We start from the raw sequence: 20,121 nt of genomic DNA, 5'->3' as shown, positions 1-20,121 counted from the left end.
GATCCCGCGCACGCTGGCCATCACTGCACTGTATCCCGTTTTTCAGGCTATCTAAGGTGACCAGGGCACTAACTCACACACTTTTTGGGAGTTAAGGATAGCTAACCATACAAGTTGGCGTTTAGACCCCCTGTGTTCTCCTGTGTGAATTATAATCATCACTGACTACCATAGTGCAGCCAAGAAAACCACTCCTCGACAATCAAAAGTTGCACCCCAGTCTGCTGGACCCAGGAGAATTGTCAGAGTGCAGATTGGTTGTCAAAGATGGACACTAGCCACAGGACTCGCTGTGACCGAAGACCAGTATCCCAGTTAAAACTGCACTTCTGCTGGACCAAAAAGGACTTTGAGAGATATCAACGAATATACCTCTTTTTACTGCATTATTTTTCCCCGCAGGGAATTACAACGCTGTCTTTACACCGACCGCGTTGTAACCACACATACCATTACCACGCAAGTCATAACAATGGCTTGCGGAGGGGGGGACGCTGTTTTTTGGAATAGTATAATTTACTATTCCAACTCAAGTCTGTGCGGACAGTAGGGAGGGTGTTGTATTTTAAATCCAACACCTTCTGTCCCCTACGCAAGTCGTTGTTCCCTGCGGGGGAAACTTTTCGTGGTAAACGTTTACTGATATCGACTCCTGTGGCCTAAGTCACCCCATCTTACCTTCAGACCGATGAATAACTGAAGGAAAAAACCCTTTGACCGCACAGCACCCTCATCATCCTGTATCCTCAGCATCAGGACCACTCTAATGAAGTTTGTGGCAGTTTGGGCATTAAGTGTGGAACTGGACTTGCCACTGATTTGGTGACCAGGTAACTGTCTTAATACTCTTTATTGGCCCCCATCAATCCTCCCGACCTTCTTCTTGTTGGAATTGGTTGCCCAGTCCAGGCTGGAGTAGTCGAACGCAACTCTTTAAAAGTGTTCGAAAATTTCCAAACTTAATGGTTACCTATGTTTGTTTGCGGAATGAATGGATAAAGCCTTAACAGGTACTACGGAGTCTTCAAAAAGGATACGAACATTAGTATTGTACACCAGTGTGCACGCTTCGAAGCCCTCATTGTCCTGAGTGGAAGGAAGTTTTAATTTGCTTTTATACAGTCATGTCCTATAGATAGCCTCAAGAGATCCCTAGGTGTATGTGTGCACAATAAATAGAAAAATTGCTCCAAGAATTACAAAAGGACCTAAGACCCCAGGTCTCACACCGTGCTAATAGGGCAACTAATGCCACTGCCCCAGCTAGTAACCCCCAACAAGTCAACAAATGCCCAGCGGTAGCAAAAAATAACATACTTAAGACTCCATTGCCGATCTGCTCCAACCCTGAGACCAAAAAAGGGGGTGCCTGGTCCCACGTATCAGCTGAGCACTCTAACCAAACTAAAACAAATAATCACGCTGCCCTCACTCTAAAATTGGACTCATCTCATCCTGCTAAGAGCCAGAAGCGTCGAAATATCAACTTACCACCTGAAGCCTGTCGCTTTGTAATCGATTTGACAGGTGTACCGGAACTGGCCCGACATCTTTAGAACCTTTCTGGGCGCTTAAAAATATGGTATGCCATTGGTTAGCAAACTTCCACCCACTACCACCCAACACCCACAGTAACATCTTGATGGTTGAGAGAGCCCCTTGGGTGGGTCCTAACAGAAAAGTACTCCAGGGAGATTGTGTCGCAGTGACTTTTGAGGACCCTCGCACTGTAGAGCACATTTGCATGGGGAAACCCGGAATCAATGGTACTGCGATCGTGGCCAGACCACTGTCCTATTTTTACATGCCCGGGGAGCAGTTGGATAATGGCTGGAGTTGGCTGAGGGATACCAACCATACCCGGAGAGGGAGGAGGCATGAGGTGCGTAGGGACTTGAACTGCTTCATCCCAGGTGGCGGGGGAGCAGAGGGATGGAATTTGATACAGCGCAGAGGAGGGTGGCCTACCTATGGCGGTAATCTGCGTAGCGATGAATGGTATGGCCCCCAGTTTATCCAACCTCCCATTCCCTGTTACAATCGGTACAGTGCACTGGATGCTGTCGATTGCCTTATGGAATCTCCTGGATCGTCTTGCCCTCCTATAGTTTTAACCGAGACTGCAAAAAACCAAACTAGCAGTATACAGAGGTTAAACGTAGATTGTGGCAACCATTGCCCTCCTTTTTGGTAACCGGGGATGACAACCACAAAGAACAGGGCACCGATCGTACCTTATGTGAGAGAAGAATTGAGGTGGACTATTTTACACCGCTGGATATCGGTAATGCTGGGCTTGAGGAGCTTATAGTTTCCGCCAGTCCCAACATTCCGATCTCCACCGTTGGTCATGGGATTGAACGTGTCACACTATACATCAATGGTAAAAGTAGAAACTTGAGCGTTGTTTCTTGGAATGTCGCAGGTCTTGGGAACAAAACAGTTCTTCCAGATTGGAACGAACTGATAGGAAGGTATGACCTGTGTATCTTCCAAGAGACATGGTGCTTGGAACCAGTATACAAGCCCGGCTATTCCACTTTCCATGTCCCAGCAACTCCCTCTAGAAGGGGTCGCCCGTCTGGAGGCCTGCTTGTCTGGGTTAAAATTTCATTAAACTGCAAGATCTCCCACTCCCCTAACATCTCCCATGACATGATGAGGTTAACGATTTGGATTCCCCAAGCCCCAGAGACTCTGGAAGTCTTTAACATCTATGCTAGAGGTATACCGGGGGGTGGTAAATCTCCAACCATAGGCTTACTTGCAGATTCACTCTGTAACTGTTCCCCGGATACTCTGCCGTTAATTGTTGGCGACTTCAACTGCACATTTGAGCCGTTGGCTGCCGACGGCGAGGCAGGTTTATTGGAGGAAGACGCAAGATGGGGAATCCCGCAATTGACGACTGTGCCGATCAAAAAGTGGACACCTGTCATTATCCAAATGAATGCCTTGGTGTTGGAACATGCTCTGGTAGCAGTGAACGGGCGCACGCCGTCTTACTTCTCCGGTGCGTGTACCTATAATAGAGTTAGTTGCCCCAGTAGAATAGACTACATTTTGGTAGATAAGAGACTGTGGAAATATGTGGCGGATATGGCGGTTATCCCATCTATCCACAGCGACCACAACCCCCTATCCCTTAGCCTGTGCAATCTGATAAATGTGTGGAACCTCCCGTCCAGCAATAGATTAACAATGGCGACTAGAGATATAGTACCCTCGAACTGCAAAAGGTTCATCAAATGGCACAAACTTGCCATCAATGAGCAAAAGATAAATGCCCTGGGGGAAATTGTTAAAGATCAGACGGAGAAGCTTTCTACACTCTGTGCCGATGATCCCGGCTCTGCCCAGGTCAACATGGTCTACGAGGAGACAATAGTTAGGATGGCCGCTCTCTTCCTTGACGGACGTGGGACAAGCCGGCCGAAGGGTAGGAAGCCCGCAGTCAGGTGGTATAACCACGAATGTAGAGTGGCTAAGTCTAATTCGATCTGTGATCCAATTGAGGTTCGCCTAGCCCGTGCCGTGTATAGGCGCGCACTATCAGTGGCAAAGAGGGCTTGGTATGATTCCCACTGGGAAGAGTTAAAATTGGCCAGCCAGAATAGGAACGGGGAACAATTCTGGGCTCTAGTAGGAAATAATAATGATGATGGAACAGACCCATTACCTAACCACATCACGGACAGGGAATGGTTCGACCACTTTAGGAAACTGTATGCAGGGGTAGGGGTCCCTGAGAACACCGAAGCGACAGCAGAATGCACACTACCCCATCACGATATACCCCCATCTATTGATCCTATAGGGCAGAGGGAGGTAGAGTCTGCAATCAGTAAAATCGTCCAAGGCAAGGCACCGGGCCAGGATGGCATCCCTGCCGATCTGTTCCGTGCCAGCCCTAAGCAATGGTCCAAATTCTTCTCCCTTTTGACCAATGCCCTCCTCCTTGGGTCTCCAGTCCCAAACTCATGGAAGGGAGCAGAAGTGATCCCTATATATAAGAAGGGGCCAAGGGGTGACCCTGCCAACTATCGTCCGATCAGCTTGATCGATGCTGGTCAGAAGGTGGTTGGCAGAGTCCTCCTTGAAAGGATCCTCTCCTGGGCAGAGGAGAACAATATTATCTCCCCCTTCCAGGCGGGGTTTAGGGCCTGTACAAGCACTGTAGACCAGGCTTTCAGGTTGTTACTACTGCATTGGAAGACAGTCTCGATTAGCAAGGGTGGTTTGTACTTGGCCTTCATCGATCTGAAGTCCGCGTTCGATCTGGTCCCCCGAGGGCGGCTGTGGGCGGTTCTTCATGAGATGGGGTTCCCTCTGCCCATTCTGCACTTGTTGGCCCGCATGCATGATGGAACTTACGCACGCATTCGGTGGGGCACGAAGGAGCAGATAACAGAAAAAATTCCGGTGAACAGAGGCGTCCGCCAAGGATGTGTTCTGGCGCTGACCCTCTTTTCCCTATTTGTTAATGGGTTGGTTTCTTTTTTATCTGACATTGATGCTGACGCCCCTAGTTTGGCTGGCGTGAAGGTCCCTGCCAAGCTCTTTGCCGATGATACGTTACTAGTTTCCAAAACGCCCATGGGGCTTCAAAAATTGTTGGATCGGTTTTGTGTCTTCTGTAATTTAAGGGGCTTGGTTATCAACACTTCTAAAACAAAGCTCCTCTATTTTAATCCCAGTAGAAAAGCTAATTGTACGCTCACTCTCAATGAAGAGCCACTAGAGCGGGTTAAAACGTTCGATTATCTTGGGATCAGGATATCCGACCAACTCAAGTGGAAACCCCACATTGAAAAAATGGCGTTAAACCACAAACGGGTTGTGGGCGCCATAAGTAGGGAGCACAGATCCTCAGTTTCAAGACCCATAGCTCCTGCCTTAGAGATCTATTCTGCAAAAGCAGTAGGCAGTGCATTGTACGGGACAGAGCTCTGGGGCTTTAATAATGTTGACCCCCTCGTAATGGCCGAAAACCAATTTTATAAGGAGCTATTGTCCATCCCCAGGAGCTCCCCTAGCAAGCCCGTTCAATACGATCTTGGACGCAGATCTATTAAAGATCTTATAATTCTGCGTCTGCTTCTTTATTGGGCTCGCCTGTGGCGTACACCAGAGCTAGAGAGCTACGCAGACAGCCTCAAAGAAGTCATGAGCTTGCAGGGGTCACACAAAATAGTCTGGCTTTCTAAAATAAATGAACTTTTGACGGCCATTGGCCTTTGGGTGGCGTGGGAGTCCGGTGCTTCATTGTCCAAACTGGAAGTCAAGCGGGCTTACTGACGCCCAAGAATCGAGAGCGGTTAACTTGGGCAGAATCACCGATGAGTTTCGACTGCACAAAACTGTACCCTTACTTGAACCCTACATGGACTTTATTAGAAAACCCAAAGATAGGGCCTTATATGTACAGTTTAGAATGGGAACCCTGCCAGTCCGTGAACGCACCTCTAAATGGAAACCCCCCTATCAGACGCTTGCCACCTGCCCGCACTGCAGCACTGAACTGGAAACTATCCCACATGTCTTCTTTGTCTGCAGTGCTTACAATAAGCCTAGATCCAAATGGCTAAAACCAGTCTGTCGCCTTCTTGAGATCAGAGACTATGCCCCAGCACTAAGAATTTTACAATCTAACCCTAATACAGTACTGGCGTGTGGGGTAGCTAAATTTCTTAGCTGGGCGTGGGTGATCAGATTTAAAGCTATGTGATGAACTCTTTCTTAGGCAATCCCTTGTTTTTTTGTTTTTTTTTAAACTCAAAGCTGTAAATGGTTTAATACTGTTTTAAATTGTCTTTTTAACTATTTATTAAGTGTTTTTTAACAACATGAATTGTATTTTCATTTTTATGTGCTTTTAAGATATTCTTATATCGAAAGAAAGCTTTTTACCACAATAAATGTCCATAACATAACGTACTGCTGTATTAAAAGTGTATGTTCGGGTTAATTTTTTTATTTACTTTTTATTATTGTAAGCATGTAGCTGTGACATTTAGGCAGCAAGCTTTCTTAATTTCTTGTTACTCATGTGCTTGTAAAAACAATGTCCCGCAGAGAGAATGCTGTTCTCTTTTGTGGTGGATTGTGGTAGCTCTCTCAGTTGCGTAAACTTGCACCCCTTCTCACACCTGCCACTTTACAGATGATCGTGTCTGCCACAATCCTGTCTAGACTGGACTATGGCAATGCCTTATACATCGGCTTTCCTGACAAACTCATCAGCAAGCTACAGGTGACCTTGAATGACACAGCCAGGCTGATTTTCAGGCTCCCTAGAAGGGCTCATGCTACCCCCTTGCTGTGTAAACTACACTGGCTCCCGATCAAACAGAGAGCAAAGTTCAAGGGCCTTTGCATTGCTCACAAAGCCATTCATGGCCAGGCCCCAGCCTATATCATGGAGCGCCTGGGGAACTATGCGTCAGAACACAATCTTCGGGCGTCCGAGGCAGGCCTCTTGACCTACCCACGGGCCAAAACCGCATCTAAAGGTGGCAGAGCTTTCTCTGTGTAAATTCCTCAACTTTGGAATCTACTGCCGGAGAACCTTCGTAAAGAATGTGCACTCCTCCCATTTAGGAAGCAACTAAAGACTGTTCTTGTTTATGGAGGCTCCAGGCAAAGTCTAAATCATCCACCTAGTGCTTATCGGCGATTGCTGGTGGACCTTGGTCTTCTCAAAGCGCTAAGAGACCTGTTTGTGATTATGCGCTATACAAACTGCAGTTAACATAACATAACAATTGTATATTGTGCGAAGATTCAGCCTAGTGGACCGGTAAGACACAAACAGACTGATTCAGATATAAACTGGAAGCAATCACGGTCTGCAATCTGTTGCCCATTACCTTAGCCAGCATTCTGGCTCAAGTGAGATGGTCTATAGGAGCAGTAGTTCTCCAGTATTAGGGGTGTCTTTCATAGATTCACATGCTTGAATATTCCCCGTCGTCGAAGTGGGAGTCCCACGGTACATAAAATAGCAGTAATATATGCATATCTAAATAAAAAATTACCATAAATATATATATATATATATATATATATATATATATAATACAGTAAAGTATCCAAAAAACTCAAAAGTACCATAGAACAGAATAGGCCCATAGAGAGCCTAAGGGAGAAACTCAACTTAGTAACATATCAGTGTCATTCTGTTTTGATCCACATTCCAGCCAATCAGGCTGCAGTTCCCTCTAGAACCTTCTCCTCAGAAGCCCAAGTCCTCAGATTTTCTACCGCACGTCGTGTGAAGGGAGTCTCCCTGAGCTCTGCTCAGTTTTTCATCTTCCTTAGCTGTTTTTCTTCTCAAAATGTCTTCTTCAAGGAAATCTTTGTTCAGACCTTGTCCATCCTGTGGAAAATTGCTTCTCTTTCATGAAGATCCACAGAGTAAATGTATTTACTGCCTCTAACCTGACCATGAAGTGAAGACCTGTAAGTACTGCCGTACCTTTCCACCTAAAACTTTAAGGGACAGAGAGGCCTGTCTCCTTCTGTGGCTTCAGGTTCAGAAATTGAAGACAACGGACACTGTGGTCTCGGAGGATGATAGTGTCTCTTCTTTACAGTCCAAGACCTCTCAAAAGCGTGGGTCGGAGTCAGAGATGCCTTCTCCTTTTCTTAAGTAAAAGAGACTTGTAGAAATCTCTAAAGTTGTCTCCCCACAGGATTTACCTCCAATTGCGCCTACGAGACCTGGCTCTCTGGCGTCATTGTCCAAAGCCATGCCTTCTTCCTCAAAAACGGGCACTGGCTCGTCGACGGGCTCGTCGATGCGTCCGTCGACCACATCAACGGCGACGAAATCCGTGAATGCTGTCTCCACGTCGACGAGGACATGTTCAATATCTTCGAGAACTACGTCGACGAGGTGGACGTCCACCTCGTCGACGGCAACACACGAGGTGAGGCCCATTACCTCTGTCTTAAAGATATCAAATCCACCTCGTCGACGAAGAAACAACCGTCAACGCGCCATTCGTCGACGCACTCCTCGTCGTCGACCAAGATTACAGAATCGTCGACGGGCCGTTGTGCGTCAACGGGACCTTCCTCGACGACGACTACTTCGTCGATGACTGCCTTACCGTCGACGGTTGCCACCTCGTCGACGGTCCATCCTTCGACGACGCTGTCGACGGCGAAAAAATCTTCGTCAACAAAGACTAAATCACATCCGTCAGCGGATTCTTTGCCTGTGGACACAGTGCAGAGCCTCAACCGGCTTTTGACTCTTCTACCACCACGTCGACGGGCTCCATTCTTTGGCCACGGCTACCACCTTCACAGTGGTCACTGCTTCCACGCTGAAACAAGTACCTCTAATACAGTTGAGTCCTATAAAGTGTGGTTCTACTCTTCCTGACAAATTATTTCAGTCTGCGGAGGAGGACTCCAATGATGATTCAGAGCTGGATAATGCCTTTGGACAAGCGACTAGTCCATCCGGGCTACCCATCAAGTACCAGGATTATGATGAGGAGGAGGAAGAGAATGTCGAAGATGGGACAGATCTATTTCCTGTAGACAGGTCAGAGGCATCTATGTCAGAACAAACGACACAGATACCGCTGTCTTTGATAATGAATCTGCAGCACATGCTAGATGATTGTAATCTCAGATTCCCACCGTCTAGGCCTGTTTCTCCAGTGCCGCAACCTCCTCCACAACCACAAGCCTCTGCACCAGTTCCGTCAAGGTCACCGGTGCGTACCCAGCATGATACGGACAGTGAGGATCCAGACCCTCACAATACGGATCCGAATGATGATGACAATGGCCTTCAAGAGTGGGATGATTACAGGGCTCACACACCTTCAACCCCACCAACGTCACCATTAGCTTCGCCTCCTGTGGACATTGGCAGCTTCCACAACTTGATGGTCCGCGCTGCTAAGAGATTTCATCTCACTCTAGACGTCCAACAGACTGACTGTTTTCTTTACGATTTTAAAGACCTACCTCAAAGGCAAGCTCCCACTATTCCAATAATCAACCACATTTGGAATGAAGGTCTCAAATTGATGGAGCGACCGAATTCGTTCCCGGCTGTCCTGCCAAGACTCGATAAAAAATATAAGGCACCAGCAGATTCTCCGACATGCTTAGTGTCACAACCTAAGGCGGATTCCGTCATTACTCAGGCAGCCCAAAAAAGGTCTTGCGTTCCTTCCACACCCCTCACTTCTCCTCCAGATCAGGAAGGCCGAAAGCTGGATTCCATAGGAAAAAAGTTTACCACCATGGCAGCCACCACTGTAAGGGCAGCTAATTCCTTGGCTATTCTTGGGCGGTATGACCGCCAAATGTGGTCCGAGATTGCAGCATTGCTTCCACAACTTCCGGATGCCATCCGTGCGGAAGCACAAGCCATCATTCAGGAGGGTGAAAAGATGTCCTCAGAGATCATTGACTGCACCATTGATATCTCCTCTACGGGGTTTAGACAATTGGCGCGGGCTGCTGTTTTGAGGCGTCAAGGCTGGTTAAAATTGACAGCATTTCGCCCTGACGTTCAAGCTAAAGTCCTCGATCTACCTTATGATGGTGAATCGCTCTTCGGCAAACATGTTGATGAGGTCCTCGAATCGATCAAAAAAGATACAGATACGGCCAAGGCGTTAGGATCTCTCCAATATTGAAAACGGCCATTTCGAGGAGCACGTGGTAGAGGTGGCAACTCTTCCACTTTTCGTGGATCAAACCAATATCGCTCCTACAATGACAACAGGCAAAGACAAACTTACCAGTCCCAGAATCGACAGACCTCCTCCAGACCATACCAGAGAAAAACCACCTACAGAGGTGGTTCAAATACAAAGAAACCGTGACAGTGCCAGCGTCAATTTTCCACCGACTGTAAGAATTGGAGGTCAAATCTCAAATTACATCTTGAATTGGTCCAACATTACTTCCGATCAATGGATCCTAGATGTGATTTCAAAAGGACATTCCTTGGAGTTTACAAAATTTCCTCCCAATCGCCCTCCTACTGGCCCGCCTCCTCCCATTTCAAAGAACTATTGGCTCAAGTCAAATTAATGATCAGAAAAGGTGCTATCGAGGTCGTACCACAAGGCCAGCAGGGCAAGGGGTTTTACTCCCGCTTTTTTCTAGTCAAGAAAAAGTCGGGGAAATGGCGCCCCATTTTGGATCTAAGGGCCCTGAACAAATTCATCACGTCAAAAACATTTCAAATGTTGACCTTGCTCCAGATTTTAAATTATCTCAATCCCGGAGAGTTCTTCTCCACGATCGACCTCCAGGACGCATACTTTCATGTGCCGATTCACCCCAGGCACAGAAAGTATCTTCGTTTTACAGTCGGACACCTACACTTCCAATTCAGAGTTCTGCCGTTCGGCCTCCGTTCAGCACCGGCGGTCTTTACCGAGATCATGGCCCGATAGCTGCTTTTCTGCGCCTACAAGGCATCCAATTTTATCCATACCTGGACGATTGTCTTATAAAGGCTCCGAACCTCCAACTGGCAATCCAGCACACTCAGTGTTGCATCTCCCTTTTTCGAAACTTGGGCCTTTCCATCAATTGCCAGTAATGACACTTTCGCCCGTCACAGCGGCGAGATTTTCTAGGAGCCTCACTAGATTTTCAGCTGGCAAAGGTTGTTGTCTCCCAGGAGAGACAAGACCGCATGCTCAAGATGGTACGATTCCTGCAGTCAAAACTGTACGTTTCAGTCCGGATGTTGAAATCATTCCTAGGCATGGCTTCCTCGGCCATACAGTTGATCCCCCACTGCAGGCTACATATGAGGGTCGTGCAAGAGGAATTAGACAAGCAGTGGAAACAGATCTCAGGATCATTCAACGACAGGATCCTTCTCACGCCCCGCATTCAGGTGGCTCTGGAGTGGTGGGCTCACCCTCCGAATATATCCAGGGGTCGGTCTTTTCAAGACGCTTCTCCGACTCGGACGCTTACAACCGATGCGTCCCTGGAGGGCTGGGGAGCGCATCTCGAAGGACTGTCAGTTAAAGGAAAGTGGACTGCATTCCAACGCACTTGGCAAATAAACCGCCTAGAGCTTCTTGCGATCTTCCTTGCCCTGAAATCTTTTCAACGGATAGTACAGGGCCAATCTCTGCTGGTGAGGACAGACAACACCACCAGCATGCATTACCTAAACAAACAGGGCGGCACAAGGTCCCTTCTGCTTTCCCAACAAGCACAGGAGATATGGAAATGGGCGATTTGTCATCAAATTCATCTTACAGCCATCCATGTGCCCAGTGTTTCCAATGTTCTGGCGGATTCACTCAGCAGGTCTCTCTCGGACAATCACGAGTGGGAACTCAACCAACCAACTCTCGAGTTCATTTTCCGTCAGTGGAGTCAGCCGCAGATGGATCTCTTTGCGACAGCCACCAACAGGAAATGCCAACGCTTTGCAAGTCTTCCGGCGTACCTCCAGCTCCATGCCTGGAACCTGAACACAATGAATTTGCGCGTCGAACCATCAACGCAGATTGCAGGGAAGTGTTAGCGCACGCTCGCGCTCCATCCACCATTAAAACCTATCAGTTGAAGTGGAAGCGTTTCTGTGTCTGGTGCCACACCAAAGCCTTGGATCCAATGACCGCCAAACCAGAACAGATCCTACCTTTTTTCCTATCCCTTGCAAAGTCAGGACTTTCCCACTCCACTCTTAAGGTGTTTTTGGGAGCACTTTCCCGCTTCCGTCATGATGGTTCCACCTCGCTGTATTCATCTAGAATCATCCAACAGTTTTTCAAAGGCCTCTTCCGTATGTTTCCACCCATTCGTCGTCCTCCACCTGCTTGGCGCCTAAATCTGGTTTTGTCTCAGCTCCTCCTACCTCCTTTCGAGCCCATCCACTCAGCAAGCTTAAAATTCCTCACGTGGAAAGTTGCTCTATTGCTCGCCTTGACATCATCTAGGCGTGTCAGTGACATTCAGGCATTCACAATTCCGCCTCCTTTTCTCCAGTTCTCCAAGGAGGCTGTTAAGCTACGTACTAATCCTAAATTTATTCCGAAAGTCCCTAGTGATTTCCATCTCAATGAACCAGTCATTTTAAAGACTTTCTTTCCTGATCCACAAACTCCTGCAGAACGTTCATTACATTCCTTGGATTTGAAACGTTGTCTCAAATTTTACATTCAGCGCACTGCATCATTCAGGAAATCGGATCAATTATTCGTGGCCTATGGCCCGATCTGCAAAGGACAACCTGTTACCAAACAGACTTTTACTAGGTGGATTTTTTCTACCATTACTTTTTGTCATCAACTGGCTGGCAAGCCTCTTCCGGCTCCAGTACGTGCTCATTCAACTAGAACTGTGTCCGCTTCTACTGCCCTCTTTGCGGGGGTACCTCTGCTGCACATTTGCAGAGCTGCTACGTGGTCGAGCAGCCATACTTTTACGAAGCACTACTGTCTGCAATCAACAGACGCCGCAGATGTAGCGGTGGGACAAGCGGTGCTGCAGAATCTTTTCCATTAAAGTCTCAGCCTCTGTTGCTACCCGCCTCCAGTCATAAAGGTTTTTTCTCTTGAATATTGATATATTACATATTTATGATATGTTCTTGTATGCTTGAAGTTTAGTATTACCTGTATGACTTATATGATGATTTACTGCTTTCTACTCTTATTCAAGCATGTGAATCTATGAAAGACACCCCTAATACTGGAGAAGAACATAAGTTACTTACCTGTAAACTGTGGTTCTCCAGTATTGGTGTCTTTCATAGATTCACATGCGACCCTCCCTTCCTCCCCTCAGAGGCTCTCTCTTCTCCTCAGGCACTTTTGGTTACTTTGTGCTACGAAAATCTGAGGACTTGGGCTTCTGAGGAGAAGGTTCTAGAGGGAACTACAGCCTGATTGGCTGGAATGTGGACCAAAACATAATGACACTGATATGTTACTAAGTTGAGTTTCTCCCTTAGGCTTTCTATGGGCCTATTCTGTTCTATGGTACTGTTGAGTTTTTTGGGATACTTTACTGTATTTTATGTATGTGTATATATATATATATATATATATATTTTTTTTTATTTTTATTTATTTATATATATATGCATATATTACTGCTACTTTATGTACCGTGGGACTCCCACTTCGACTGGGAATATTCAAGCATGTGAATCTATGAAAGACACCAATACTGGAGAACCACAGTATACAGGTAAGTAACTTATGTTCTTATCCTTTGATGTACCTTCTTTATATACCTGGCTAATGGCAGTTTGATAGTCCTCAGGCGGCATTCCTTCTTGCCTGACCCTCTAAATAATTCCAACAGTCAGGAGGTCATTTCGCCTGGCACCTTACCAGAGTCCAAATGTTCAAAAGTGTTGGTTATCTGCGCAGCCTGGGCAACTTTAGTTCTCTGGCAGAAGATCCATGAGTTAACCTCTAGCTTCCTGATAGCTTCTGCTTTGTCACATCATCTAACACTTCTTTTAACCCTTTTTCAATCATTTTAGTGTTGGCGGAATTCATTTTTGTGTTGTCACTGTCCTAGAGTTGGTTACAGTTTTCTGAACTTCCTTAAGTGGGGGATGAGGGTCCCGGAGTCCAGCGGACCAGGTGACAGTCTTACACTCTTATATGTCTCCCTCTTCTCCCACTTGTTCTCAAGAGGGCATATTTGTACCGTTTGTTATCTAGAGGGCTGCCGCTTCTCTGTTACTTCTCTATTCACAGCGAATGAGCACGTCTCAGTATAAGCCCCAGTGTCCAAAGAAGGAAGCATTCATCGACCTACCCCCAAAGCCGGGATTTGCAGACATTTCACTGCAGGCAACAGGCCAAACACCGACTCCTGACTCGGGTGTTTGCCCCGTGGTGATTAGCACTTTCTATTTTAATTATGCTGGCACCCTCCCCTTCATTAGCTCTCCCCTCCCATTGCCCCAGCTCCCCTCCCCACCTTCCCAACGGCCATTTCGCCACCTACAACTGCAACATTGCTGAATTAGGCTGCTTGTCTGCAAGAGTGACGCGGCACAAAGTCCACATACCAGCCCAGACCTCCCTGTTTAACCTGAAACTTGCAGGCGCCTCCTCAAATGTTAAGTAATGAGTATCAAGGATTCCAATGGGACCATCAGACCAAAAGTAGCTCAAGCCGGGTCACCAACCTTCCTCAACTCAGGTCAGGTGTCCAGGCTAAGGGGCTTCATCAGATTGAAGGGGAAGCGGGACTTCATCCAGTCACCCTACCACGAGGGAAGGGGGAAGATGTCCAAAGGTCCCACCCACAATCCAAACTGCATATGAAAACCCTGCAATGAAAGACCAACGTACCACAAATAGACTGCTGGATTCCTCCCTGAGCCTTGCACTCAGGACAGTTTTTCCTCTGCTTCTCGCGTCTCACAGTCTTGTTCATCGGAGCCCCGGTGGTATTGTCCAGAATCTTTCAGACATGTTTGGCAACTGAGGACCAAAACGTCTTATGATCTGCTGCACTTCAATACGTCTCTCCCCTGCTGCCCAGCACATGCACACAAGGATTGACCCGAAACGTGAAGCGTAAGGCCTTCCACTCAGACGCTCTTCAGTTGTTGCACAGCTGTATGCCACAATTGGTTCCAGATTGGTTGGGAGGTTTACCCCATTCCTACATACTCGGCTCTACCCAAAAGCTGCCACTGTTGGTCAACTGCCCAGCACTGCCTCTCTCTCTCAGCTATCATTCACAAGTTAAAGGGCCAGCGGGGCAGGGTGGGGTGGCAGCGACCTGACCAGGTGGCACATCGGGACATGGGCTTGAACCCATCAAATTCACCTTGAATGAATGAATTAATATAACACTATTTTTTAAGCATGAACAGCTGCTCCAGATAAGTGTCCTGGTGCTGAGCAGTAGGACTGTTATTTACCTTTTTTAAAGGGCGATTGGTAATCCAGTTTCTTGGGCTCTAGGGGCAAGCTGTCCCATAGCGTTGCTGCTAAATACAAGAAAGCATGCCCCCCACATCTAACATGCTTTACTATTGGAATACCCAGGAGCCACTTATTGTTATAGATCAGGTCTCTCCCAGTCCTTGCTCAATATCTAGCGGGTCTAAGGCCCTCATAGACTCAACACAGCTTGGTGCAGCAGCATGAAGCATTATAGCACACAGCCCAAGCACCCATGGGCTGAATGGATTTAACTGAGTAGCTCTTCTCCATAGGATCACATACAAATGGGGGTCTGGTTGCTCAGAAACAGGACTGCTGCAGAAGAACCATTGTCCACTACACGGTCAGGCCAGGTTCTTCATGGGTCAGGCGTGTAGCTCAGTTTCACAGAAGGATATAGCTAGAGGTCCACAGAGACAGCAGGGAGCATGCCCCATATTTTATGTGCCCTGATGATGGGTTGCAGATAGTAGTACAGGGGAAACAATGTTCCTTCAGGGAATTCCCCTTGCACACCACTATCACAATACACGCCATGCCATGCTTTAGGCATATGTTGATCATAATATAGCCGAACAACTTTCTTTAGCCTTTGATTAGCAATTGTGCTTCTTTTATGCTATTGTTCAGTTATTTTTCATCACAAATCACAACAGTTGTTTTTGTTTTGCAGAAATTCCATTGGTGGACGAGGAACCCTGACCCACATTGAAATGTTTCACTTGGACTGACAAGTCATCCACTTGCGTTTATACACAGACAGCTGAGGAACACAGAGGAACAATGATTTGTAATTGATAAAATTACTTCCAATTGTGTCACCATATATATCCCTGGTGAGGGTCAACAAGCTATATGATCAAATCTTTAGCTTTGCTTTCTCAAAGCCAGCTTGAAATTTAAAAAACAGGTTGCAGCAGAAGAATGCTTGGAAAGAAGAGTGTGGAAAATGACCAATGCAAAGGATCCTGCTCTGTCTTAAAATGTGATCCCAAGACAAGAGGCTATTATGGCATATGGTTCATTGTCAATGCAACTAAGGCACTTAAATCAGATTTATCTATAGGAGACTGAAATCAGACACTGAAAACAATGTTTAATCTAGAAATGGCACATAAGTGTTACAACAAAAGTTGTACAGAACTTGTAATCCTGGAACACAAAAAGCTATCAAATTGCAAAAGTGTGTTGCGTCTTTAATATTTTGATGATGAATTATAAATAACAAAAGTGTGAAGTATGCAGATATATAATTGGATGAAAAAATCTGACGTACAGAATGTCTGAGACTCGAATAGGTGACCAGGTCAGCCCCTAGCTTTTTGTTTGAGTGGCACCTGGCAGGGCAGCAGACAAAGCAGGAATTACTCAATGTATTGATCGGTTGGGGTTAATGCCAGAATGCAAGGAAGGAGCTCTCGTTGCTTTCTTATTGTGCTCTAGGTATCAGTTGGAGGTTAAAGTGAGAGTGAGCATAGTTAGGGGAACTTTTTAGTAACATTTACTTGACAGTGGGTTAGGGTTTATGTGTTTGCTATGGCAGTTTTAGTGATATAAACACTTTACATGCTTTGTGGTGCGAAGAAGGGGTACCTACTGGGTTCTGGAGGAGTCCTGGATTCCGGCTGATATCAGGCTGAAGAGGAGGTCTTGTGGGGGGTGACTGCCAGTGTTTTGGCATGCCCACCCTCCACAGTAGGCTGGGTCAGAGCCTAGGGTGGTTGGGACTGATTTTATGATTGTGGGCAGAGATGGTTTTAGATATGGAGAAGGCGAGGCCTCTGGGCGAGGACCACTGCTCACATGCTGAGCTGCCTGGCAGGGCTGGAAGCTTGCTTACGGGAAGAGCACCAGAGCAGTGCAGGGTGCTGGAACCAGCAGTGACTGGGAGGGGAGAGAGGCTCTTTGAAGGGAGAATGAGGAAGCACCTGAGAAACGCTGAGCGCATTTGCAGGATGAAGGACCGGAGCGGGGCTGTACCAGGCGTTGTAGCAGGCTGCGGAGGGGAAGAGAGCAAACAGACTGTTAAAAGCAAAAGGGTGAAGCTTATGCACCAAGTGGACCGGGGTAGCGAGGAGAGAGCTGTGTGAAGTAAGGATGCGAAGAACCACTCTGAGTAAAGGTGTAACCCCTTCCATTAGAGGTAGGATTTGTTGGAGAACCAATGCATGAAGTGCAGCTTTGAGCACAAACTTAGGTAGATGGCTGCAGGGGGTACCATAGGACATCTGAGAGTATAGAATAGGGGTGTTTGTTATCCACAATTATTGTGGCAGTGGTGGTGTGGAATACTTGGGGGTAGGGTGCCAAAGGGAGATGAGGTGGATCATGGTATTTTTTAAGTAAACACTTGTTTTTTGGAAGGCAAAAGCTTCACATGTAGGGCGAGCACTGTGTAAAAATTTGGAAATGGCCAATAGTTTCTGCTCCCATAGGGAGGAAATACAAGGTTAAATGGTGGCAAGTGAGAGTTGAGTGAGAAAGGGGAACTGGATAAGTAATGTAAGATAAGGTGAAGGGAGATGAGTTTCGGGGAGCAAAAACAAGGTTTGAGGGTGGGATCTAGTGTGGCTCATGGTTGGGGCATGCACGGGGGAGAAGGTACTCAACTCTGGCAAGTGACCTTCTTGTAAGTCTTACTGGTGATGTTTTTGCATCATCAGTGATTCTTCGCTAACCTGATCTGTCTCAGTCACAAACTAACTTTTTAAAGGTTTTAGAATTATTTAGAGGTATACATTTTGTTTTAGAACGTGATTAGGCCACTGTAATATGTGTTTTTGATCAAGTTCTCGTTTTAGGCACTAGCCCTGCAGCACTGGTGATTCATTTGGAGTTTGGTTACTTTTTTGGTGAGGGACACTAAAAAGTGTTAAAAAGTAATGGGAGCGGGAGGTAATCAGGTAACTGCCATCGTACCTGTACAATTTTCAAATAAACATTTTTCAAAATGTTTGATGGGGGGGGGGGGTGGGGTGGGGGGTTGCGGTTCACTCTAAACTTGACTCTGAGTTCCATGGCCTGGGACTTGAAAAGTGACTCTGCCCCTGAAATTGAAAACGTAAAAGTGTCTAAACGTTTGCTTAAAAAAAGTATGCAAGGTCTCCAAAAAAGTTCTAGAGAACCTTCTTAGACTATCTGTTGTACATATAGGAGTTGAATAACCATAAACACTCAAAACAATTCTTTCCATAATTTGGCATAGTAAAATCCAGCATTCTTACCTGACTCTGAGTTCCATAGCATCGGGCATGGAACGTGTTGTTGTTTCTTTTATCTTGAAAAATTAACAATTTCACATCTCTTGCTAAAACAGTTGTCCAAAGTCTAGTTAAAGCCCTCCTCGGACGTCTGGGTAATATGGGGTCCTGATATCCACAAGGACCCAGGAACTGGATGAGGGTCAATACCCTGATTCATTTTGCTAATTTTTAAAATTTCTCATATTGGCTATCAGACTCACTTGTAGGCACATAGGGCCTAAGTACACATTCTAGAAAGCTCAATTCTGATGCCTTGAATAAGCCTAGCTATGTTTTGTACAACTTTGATGTTTTGCAGAACAAACGAGTTAGAAAAACAGAAATCTTACCTGGCTTGACCTACACATAGCACCATACCTTTTGGTGTATAATTCTTGAACAGTAAAGACACTTGAGTATTCATGGTTTCATATTTTACACATGTAAATCAAAGAGCAGCTATGTTTCAGGTTATAATTATTCAACTGCAAAAAGAGATATAATTTAAATTGCAGAATATTGGGAAGGTTAGTCGTCTTCTGCATGCCAATTTAGCAGAAGGTTAGGTTCTATCCATGCCTGTTTTCCAAGTTGTCAAATTAGTAAGGCAAAGAGCACCATACTTTTTGACTCATAATTTATGAACCATAAAAGATAGATGCTTCATTTAAATTGCAGAATATTGGAAATGTCAATCAACATCTTCGGTATGCAAATGTTTGTGCATTTGGCGTATAGAAAATGGGAAACAATTTTAGATTCATTCCATGCATGGTTTGCCATTTCACAAAGATGTAAAGCAAGCAGCACAGTACATTTTAGCTTATACTTCGCGAATCACAAACAGTAGAAGCCACATTTACATTGCAGAATGCGGGAGAGCACATTCAGCTTCAGTTTGCTAATAGTCATATCTGCGGCATGCAGGGAAGAGCCACACTTCAGGTTGACTCCACTCATAGTTCTCAATTCTGCACACTGGTAAGGCAAAGAGCACCATACATTTTGCTTCTAGTTCATGAACCAGTAAAGAAAGAGATTTAATTTAAATGTTGAAAATGAGTCTGCTGCTGTACACAATTCCACTGTTGTATGCACGTTGTTATGCTTGTGTCCTATAGGGAACTGGAGCAAATACTAGGTTGAGCCCATGCATAATTCTGTCATCCACACTTTCCTTTTTTAATGCTTATTAACGTATTCATTCGAATTAGTTTAATAAAGTAATACATTGCAATAAAATATTGTTTTGAAACCTTAAGGGATGCATTTTGCAGATCTCTGCTCTTGCACTGAAATTTCTGCCTTTACTTCTAGCAGGTAAGAAATCCATCCCAATTGCAAATCCTGATCTGAGAGATTATTACTTATGGAAGGAATTTGCAGCTAATGCATGCCTTAGCAGAAACAGACAGCCAGAGTAGTTTGCAATGTTCAAGTTGCCTTCTTTAAAGTGAATATTTTACTACAATATAGGTATCAATTAAGGCTATGTTCGTGGCATGGAGTTTCACTGGATTGCAATGTTAGCAATACTGCTGACTGCTAAATATAAAAGCATGGCTTGTGGTATTGTATAGTACTTTTCAATTCTCAAAGTTGTTGATCAGTGGTATCAGGATAGGGCCACATTAGCCTACATTTTAGTATACAAGAGGGTGGACAGACTTGGAAGTGGAAAAAGCACTGTATATGTTGGCTTCCAATTCATATTAGGTTGACCCTGGGCTTATTGTGCTATTTTGCACACTTATATGGTGAAAACACACTGACGTTGGGGCCAGAATCATTGAACAAGACAGGATAGGGACCTCATTTATATTGCAGAATATTGGGAAGAACATTCAATTTCAGTATGCTAATTTTGTGCTTGTGGAAAGTAGGGAAGGGGAACAAATGTTAGATTGACGCCAGGCATGCTTTGCAATTTCGTTCACAGGTAAAGCAAA

At 45.7% G+C, this 20,121-nt stretch overlaps 1 protein-coding gene across 4 annotated transcripts in view; it reads left to right on the top strand.

Annotated features, from left to right (window-relative positions):
• The window catches only part of SUSD4 (sushi domain containing 4), a 193,374-nt gene extending 177,261 nt beyond the window's left edge, over nt 1–16,113 (top strand). For all 4 annotated transcript variants that reach the window (XM_086927955.1, XM_086927956.1, XM_086927953.1 and 1 more), the window contains one exon: nt 15,604–16,113. In XM_086927955.1, coding sequence (XP_086784081.1) covers nt 15,604–15,632 — 29 coding nt within the window. In that variant the 3' untranslated portion in view covers nt 15,633–16,113. The remainder of the gene's footprint in view (nt 1–15,603) is intronic.
• Nucleotides 16,114–20,121: the final 4,008 nt, after the last annotated feature.

Source organism: Lissotriton vulgaris, chromosome 6 (assembly GCF_964263255.1).
Source record: "Lissotriton vulgaris chromosome 6, aLisVul1.2, whole genome shotgun sequence".
Classification (NCBI taxonomy): domain Eukaryota; kingdom Metazoa; phylum Chordata; class Amphibia; order Caudata; family Salamandridae; genus Lissotriton; species Lissotriton vulgaris.
This window is presented reverse-complemented; position numbering and strand designations above follow the sequence as displayed.